This window comes from Chlamydotis macqueenii, chromosome 1 (genome assembly GCF_036417535.1).
Source record: "Chlamydotis macqueenii isolate bChlMac1 chromosome 1, bChlMac1.mat, whole genome shotgun sequence".
NCBI lineage: Eukaryota > Metazoa > Chordata > Aves > Otidiformes > Otididae > Chlamydotis > Chlamydotis macqueenii.
Genome location: NC_141556.1, coordinates 123564821 through 123572208, shown reverse-complemented (window position 1 = coordinate 123572208; position 7388 = coordinate 123564821). Strand labels below are relative to the sequence as shown.

Sequence of the window (7388 nt, the reverse complement as noted above, 5' to 3'; positions counted from 1 at the left end):
TTCCTAAGTTAAGCCAGGTAACCAAGGGAGCACTCGGTCAGTCTGTAGCGCTCTGTCAGGCTTAAGACAGCACATTGACTAGGCCAGCGTTAACAACACACCTGGGCACAGGAGCACCTACACCAGCCCGCAGTACCAGCTCAGCGACTGGAAGTGCTGGCTGAAAGATCTCCTGCTCTTGAAGGCAGGGGAAAAACCCCTCATCTCCACTCACAACTTCCCCTGCTGAGTATCATCCCTTTTTTAAACATACGTCAGCAACAGATAACTTGAACTTCACACAAGCGATGTTTTAAAAATTTATTCTGTAAACTCCATACTGGGTCTTTAGTTCTCCTTTTCCTGCACAGTCTTTGTTCCACGCAGTCTACCCGTACGACGGGCAGCAATGAGACCAACTTTGCGCCCAGCAGGAGCATCTCTCCTGATGGTTGAAGGCTTGCCAATGTGCTGATGGTTACCACCACCAAAGGGATGTTCTACAGGCTGCGGAAAAGGAAATCAAGTCATCAATATAATTCGCAACAGGAACGAGTAATGACATTTAACAGCAATAAACTGATTTAAGGGAACAAAAAGTTTAAAACTGTGTCATTTTTCATACAGTGCAGTAACTAGCAAGCGCTGCTAACTGCCCCAATTAAATGTGCACTTAGCGGGTAGTCTGTGAAGCCTACCTTCTAGATACACGCCAGACTCCTCCCCACATCAAACAAATCCTTTCTAACCCATAAAAAGTGAAAACTATGACTGAAAATAGACTCACGTTCATGGCCACACCACGGACACGTGGCCAGCAGTTTCTCTTCGCCTTGTATTTGTGATAGGCACGGCCGGCCTTCAGGATGGGCTTGTCAATACGACCTCCACCAGCAACAATTCCTGAAAAAAATTGCAGGAATGATAACATGCACATGTAACACACAAGAGCGCGAAAGAAACAGTTTAAGAACAAGACCAATTCCTAATAATATTCACGGTCTAAGAATAAGCTTCTGATGGCCAGTCTCAAACAATCCCAAGTGTATACTCAAACTAGTATTTTCCAGCCAACACAGCAGCCACCGGGAAGAAAGTTAGCTCCATCCCAGCCAAAACCAGGACAGAGATTAAGACTAGCCACACGTGAAGCGATCTGCAAGGAGACACAGATTTTAATTACTGTTTTTCAATCCAGGCATATAGGATTGAGCTCGGCGCTTTTCCTAAAGCATTACCAGTTTTATTGCTAGTGTTTCTTCAGGAAAAAAAAAAAAAAAAAAAGGTTTTTTAGTGTTTCATTTCATACTTTCTTTAGTTGTAAGAGCTCAGTGGACTGTCAAGTCCTTTTGAGGTTTAATAGCCAATTATTTCATTATTTATTTATTCAATTTTACTAGAGTAACAGAGCACAGATTATTAATTTTGATGTCTTCCGTCTGGATGCAGGGACATTTGCTAACTTCTCTCTCATCAACACAAATAAAACTGCTTGAGTCTATCAGTCCTCTCTTTTTAAACCTTCTTTTTAATCTTGGGTCAAGCCTGTAAATGGCGCTACCTTCTAGACAGTATTGGGAACCGGGACCCTGCCTGAAAGCTGCTTAGTAGTACATAAACTCAGTGACAAGTTCATAGCTGTCACTCCTTACCAACAACAGCTCTGTTTGCAGAAGAAATCACTTTCTTGGAGCCAGAGGGCAGCTTCACTCTGGTTTTCTTTGTTTCAGGGTTGTGAGAGATAACAGTGGCGTAGTTTCCAGAAGCACGGGCCAGCTTTCCACGGTCACCAGGTTTCTCCTCAAGGCAGCACACGATGGTCCCTTCCGGCATGGTGCCAACAGGGAGAACATTGCCGATGTTCAGCTGAGCTGCAAAGAGCAACCAGAGCATCAACAGCTTCATTCAGGCTCCTTTACCTGAATTACAATTCTATTTAACATGAGCCTCTGTGCACGGGAGGGCACCGCGTAAATGCTTCCGCAGAAGAGGCAGGGGCGCTTTTTATTGTTTGACTCAAAACACAAGTTTCATGTTCGGTGTAACAGAACGGTAGACAAAATGGGACTTGAGACAGAACAATCCAAACATTTGACAAGAACTGTGGTTATGCTTGTTCATCAAAACAGGCTGCACGAGGAGACTGCAATCTCCAAGAAGGAAATGTAGGTTTGCTTGAAGCTACTGCTTTGTGATGGCTCACAAATGCACTTAAATATCCCAGACTTCACATATTCAGACGACATCTGAATATCATCTGCCCAGGCAACAGACTTTTAGTCTTAACTCACCTTTCTTGCCGCAGTAAACAAACTGACCAGTATGAATACCCTCAGCAGCAATGAACAGCTCAGTTCTTTTCTTAAACCTGTACGGGTCACGGAAGGCAATCTTGGCAAGGGGAGCGCCTCGGCCAGGATCATGAATGATGTCCTGTTGGAACAGAGATGTGCTTTAGAACAGGATACAGCACTTGTCACAGGTTCTGCAGAAATCAAAGAACTAGAAAAAACAGAGATGATTACTACTGAGACAAGCAGATCCTAGTGAAAACTTCCGCAGAGGGATCTTGATTTCTCCTGATGTGAGCGAGTTGAAGATTCACATTTGTAAGAATACAACCTCAAGTATCTGCATCACAAAATAGTGACTCTGGTTAAGTGTGCTCCTTGCAACTAATCAAGTCTGAACTGTTTTATTCCTGACATTCTGCAAATAGCGGATCTCTCCATACTAAGAAATTAACTTTCACTAGTTGCCTCATCACCTTTGGACAAAGTTGGACATCAGCAGCAATTTCTCCAAGTGTTTTCTTAGAATGGAAGTGTTTCTAACCTTCTGGTATTAAGTACATTGAGGTGATATAAGCCCCTAAATGCGGAAGCACAGACTTACTGTTTTTTCTCTTCAAAAAATACGTCAATTCTGTTCCTCACATACACTGAGACTCCAATACACAACCACCTATTTAGACTACAGCCAAGAAATTAAATCTCTTTAAGATGTGTCTGTTTTCTAGGAAAACTCAGATGCTGCTGGTGTCCAGCATTAGTGTGTTTTTTTTTTTTCTACTGTTTTCAACCCTGTTGTGCAAAACTCCCCCACATATTACACAAAAAGTAGTTGGGTAGGTTTGACTTATCATCAGACTCGACTGTGGCGAGTTTGAAGAAAGTTCCTTCTACAGCCTGACGACGACCTTGCTCTAAAAGGCTGGAGAGGCAGCCAGATGTTCAAAGCACCTAGCTAGGCGCCCAGTGGCACCGCTTGCAACTTAAGTCACTGACACCCAAAGAATACCTACAGCACACCTGAAAAGCTGCACCATGGCCCAAATAAAAGTACTGCCTTGCCCCCACTGCTCAAGGCTAAGCTGATTAATACTACTTAGTAATACTGATTTTTTCTTTATGTTTTTTAAGATGCAATCAACTACACAGAAAACTCTCCCCCTCCATGTTTCCTGAGGCACAGGGAATTCTCAGGCAATATAAAAAGACGCTGATATTCCCACATTAGCAAAGCTCTAAGAGAGAATCACACCACTGCCTACACGCTGCCGGCTTCTTTACTTAAACGCCGTCCTAAACCCAAAGTGGCTTAGCGTTTCGAGGACCGCGGTTTACCTAGCTAAACACCAGCAGCCCGGGTAAGGGCCAGCCAAACGGCTGCCACCGCCCCTGCCGGGACCGCAGACCCCTCACACCAGGGGGGTGCAGAGGGACGCGTGCCCCAGGGCCGCCGAGGGCCCCCCCCGCCGTACCTTGACGATGCCCTTGATGTACCCGTGCCTCTCGGCGAAATCCACGGCGCGGAGCTTGGCCGGGCCCTTCCTGTGCTTCACGTGGGCGCGGAAGACGGAGCCCGCGCCCTTCCTCTGGCCCCGGATAACGCGGCCCATGGCGCCCTGCGGGCAGAGGGCCCACCCCCCCCGTTAGCGAGGGCACCCCTCTTCCATAAACCCCGGCAGCCGCTAACGCCCGGCCCGGCCGCACCAGGCCGCGGCTCCCGCCCCCCCCTCCCCCGGGCAGCGGCGCAACCCGGCCCGGTCCCCCTGCGCGGGGGCAGGCGCGGGGCTGAGCCATGGCGGGCGGCAGCGGCGGCCCCGCCGCGGGTGAGGGGCGGATGGCGGCGGATGGGGGACACGGCAGCCGCGCTCCTACCTCTCCTGCGGCCCGCCTGGGAAAGAAGGAAGCGCCGACGTCACCGCGGCGCCAAAAGCCTTCCGGCGCGGGGCGGGCAGCAGTCGCGCCGCCACTGACGTCACGCCTCGCCGCTGCCGTCACGCTTCGCCGTTGCTAGGCAACCGAGGGCCTGCCCGTCCCTGGAGCCGCGCAGGCCGCGCCCCGGGTTGGCGCCAGCCCTGGGCCGAGGAGTCCTCGGTTCCCCCTAGACCGACCCGAATTGACCCGGCGGCGCTGGCCCTGAGGCGGCCCGGGTAACGGGGCAGAGAGGCCTGGTGTCGGCCGGGGGTTGCCGTCCCCGCGGGCCCCAGTCCCCGCGGGAGGCCGGGGCAGTTGCCTGGGCAAGGGCAGGCCGGCAAGGGCAGCCTGAGGGGCTGGGGATGATCTGCCTAGCACTCCGGTCAAGGGTCTCAGAATTTTATTGCTCCACTTCTTTGGTTTTTGGATTTTGGTTTTGTCTTTTTTTTTTTTTTTTTTTGAGGCAATTACTGTTTAAAAATGTGGAGGGCTGATAGCCTGCTGCCTGGAGACCTCGCGCACACAACCAAGCTCCCCGGGCCAAGAGCCATTCCTAAAATAAGCTGTCATGCCAAAACCTTTCTTAATTAGCTAGACTGAAGATGCTGTGTGCAGGAAGAGGCTCCTTGACTGATTATATATATATACATATTTTTTAAAGACTTCTGTATTGTACAGTTTTAACAGCTGCAGATTTCAGGCTAGGAAGTGACTGAAGATAAAAACCCTGCAGTTGCTTTAAGCTGCCTCTGCCAAATGTTTATTGATATTAATTAGGGCATAACTGAGAGATAATGCAAAGCAGAGGTAATCGTCTTACTGTTCCTAATCAACTTGTGCTCCGCCCTGGAAGGGGAAATGAAAAGTGCCTTAACTTCTTTAACAGTCTGCTAGGTTTTCAGCATCTTCTTTCCGAAGAGGTCTCTGCTGATGACCCAGTTCCCTGGAGATGGACAATTTGACTTTAGATTGACTCACTGGACCTGAGAAAAAGTTCACCAGTGTAGGCCCATACATGCAATTGTCCTCCTTGCCTTGAACCGAGAAGAACAGAAGCATCCACCATTTCTTGGTTGATAAGCTTTCCCACATCAGTCTTCCCAGGACAAATGGAAGGCGCATCCCTCATTACAGGCAAAAAAAATCCTAATACTAAGGGCTCTGAGTCACAGTCCTTGCCAGATTTAGCCACCACAGGTAAAAAGATTTAGCACAGCCAGCTGTCTGCTCTGCTCATCTGCTGGAGGTTACTGTCCCTCCAACAAACAGCCAGTATGCAGGCTTCCCAGCCTGAGCCCTGTTTGACATATTGCAGCTCAACATATTACAACAAAGTGCCACTTTTTTGGTTTACAATGATACACTGAGTATAAATAACTCAAGATCTTGATTTATGGTTCCTGCTGGCTTCAGTTGTGGGGGCAGGAGCGTTGTTAGATTTTGCTACTAAATCTGACAAGAATCAGAGCCATAAGGAACTATCTGAATTTTCACTCCTCTTCTGTGTTCTTTGTAGCAAATTAATTAAAGGACTTAGTAATCAATTATATAAGAAGATAAGTAGTTGTGTAATGATTTAGTACACTCGTTCATTTTATTACCCTGTAGCAGCTATGCTTTGCTTTCATTTTATTATTAGTATTTAATTCACAGTGCAGTCTTGCGTCCTGCTGCCGCCATCTGTGGAGTTGCAGCCCCTCGGCTCTGTTGTGGGTTTGGCCAGCCGCCTCACGGCTAAGGTATTGCTGCAACGCGGAAGGTAAGGCTGAAACCGGAGTAATCCCTTGCTCCTCCCGACCAGCTTCTTGCATGTTCTGAATGTTGTTAGAACTGTCCGTACCGTAACAGGGCAAAGAGTTCTGAGTTCACCATCGCAACAGATACTGTTTCAGCCTTTCCTCCCACTAAAGCTGAACGGTTATCACCTATTTGTATCACCTCAGGCTGTGTATGCCTGTACCTCTTGATCAGAGCATGCTGCGTGCCCAGGGTTCCAGTGCTGGTGTCATCCAAGCTGGCTCTTAAGTGTTTTTTTTTTCTGTCAGAGAAAACCAAGATAAGGCTGGGAATGGTATGGATCTCGGTCTCATCTCTGTATGTGCTCATGATTTCCTTAGACTACGCTCCTGGATGGAAAACCCTGAAAGCCTCCCAAGTTTTCTAGCCTTGATGGAGTCTGGGAATCAGAGAAGACATGCAAATAGATGACAGAACTGCATCAATGATGATATAACTTTATAATTTATTTCTGCTGTAAGAGACAACGTTAGCTACACACTTGCATTGTGAAGGAATAACAGCCTTGTATTACCTGACCTGGCCAAGCACAGACTGAACTCAGAATAAGGTTAAGTATTTTGTTTAACTGTGCTTTCAGAACCCATCTGCAGCAGATTTTGCTGCATGAGGAGGAGGTGGCAGCAGCAGAGGTACAGCAGGACAAGCCCATGCTGGGCAACACAACGTGAGACACGGGGCTACCGATAGCACAACAAAAGCATCGCCCACCAGTACAGGCATTGCCTACCACAGCGTTGCTGGGCAGCAGCTATTCTCTGGGGCAGCTTTGAGTCCTAGATTTTGGCCTTCAGGACATCAACTCTGGCAACTGCAGCTGCTCTGGCTTAAGATGTTTCTGCCTTTACTGGCCGCCCTGTCTCTCTGCCAGGAGTTACAGCCGCGTGGGAAGAGGAGCGGAGGCAGGTCCAATGTGCTGGATTTCCCTGTCCAAGGACTCTTTTCCTACCAGAACGCAGGCTGTGCTGGAGCTGGGGGACCGGCTCATCTGCCTGAGGCATCTCTGCAGCAGGCACAGGGATGTCCAGATAACCCAGGTGCATCCTGCACATCCTGCACGGATCAACTCTGCAGTACAAGGGCCGAGGTCTAAGGCTGTAGGGAATCCTTGACCTCAGCCTGCATGCATCACGCCTCTTAGACATGCACACAGAAGTCTGGATGGAAATCTGACAGTGTTAGGCAAAATAGGGTATGTTTCCAAACCACAGCTGCTGCACGTCACAGCCCGGTATTTTGGCAGCAACTTCCTTCTTTGGCTGCTTAAACTACAACACTCCGCTGAGGTGGCTGAGGCACGGCCCCACATTCTTGCTACCAGGGCAGTGACATTCAGTGGGGAAGCACCCACGCTGCCAGGGAAGGCCGGGTCTTGTACCACCATAACTACTTCCACGGGACTGTGTCTGT

The 7388-nt window shown here is 48.8% G+C and overlaps 1 protein-coding gene across 1 annotated transcript; it reads right to left on the bottom strand.

The window, feature by feature from the left end:
• Positions 1-286: 286 nt before the first annotated feature.
• RPL8 (ribosomal protein L8) lies at positions 287-3911 on the bottom strand. Its single transcript, XM_086766435.1, has 5 exons — positions 3743-3911; positions 2271-2412; positions 1632-1850; positions 767-882; positions 287-486 (listed from the first exon to the last, which is right to left on the bottom strand). The coding sequence occupies exons 1-5, from the start codon at positions 3878-3880 to the stop codon at positions 328-330; spliced, it is 774 nt and encodes a 257-aa protein (XP_086622561.1). The 5' UTR covers positions 3881-3911; the 3' UTR covers positions 287-327.
• Between the last annotated feature and the right edge of the window lie 3477 nt (positions 3912-7388).

Bases quoted from the DNA above. Each gene is read 5' to 3' on its own strand.
- RPL8 (XM_086766435.1), bottom strand. From the start codon at position 3,880: ATGGGCCGCGTTATCCGGGGCCAGAGGAAGGGCGCGGGCTCCGTCTTC. The intron at 2,413-3,742 runs GTACGGCGGGGG...CTGTTCCAACAG, and splicing joins ACATCAAGGGCATCGTCAAG to GACATCATTCATGATCCTGG. The intron at 487-766 runs GTGAGTCTATTT...CCTTTTCCGCAG, and splicing joins TCCGTGGTGTGGCCATGAAC to CCTGTAGAACATCCCTTTGG.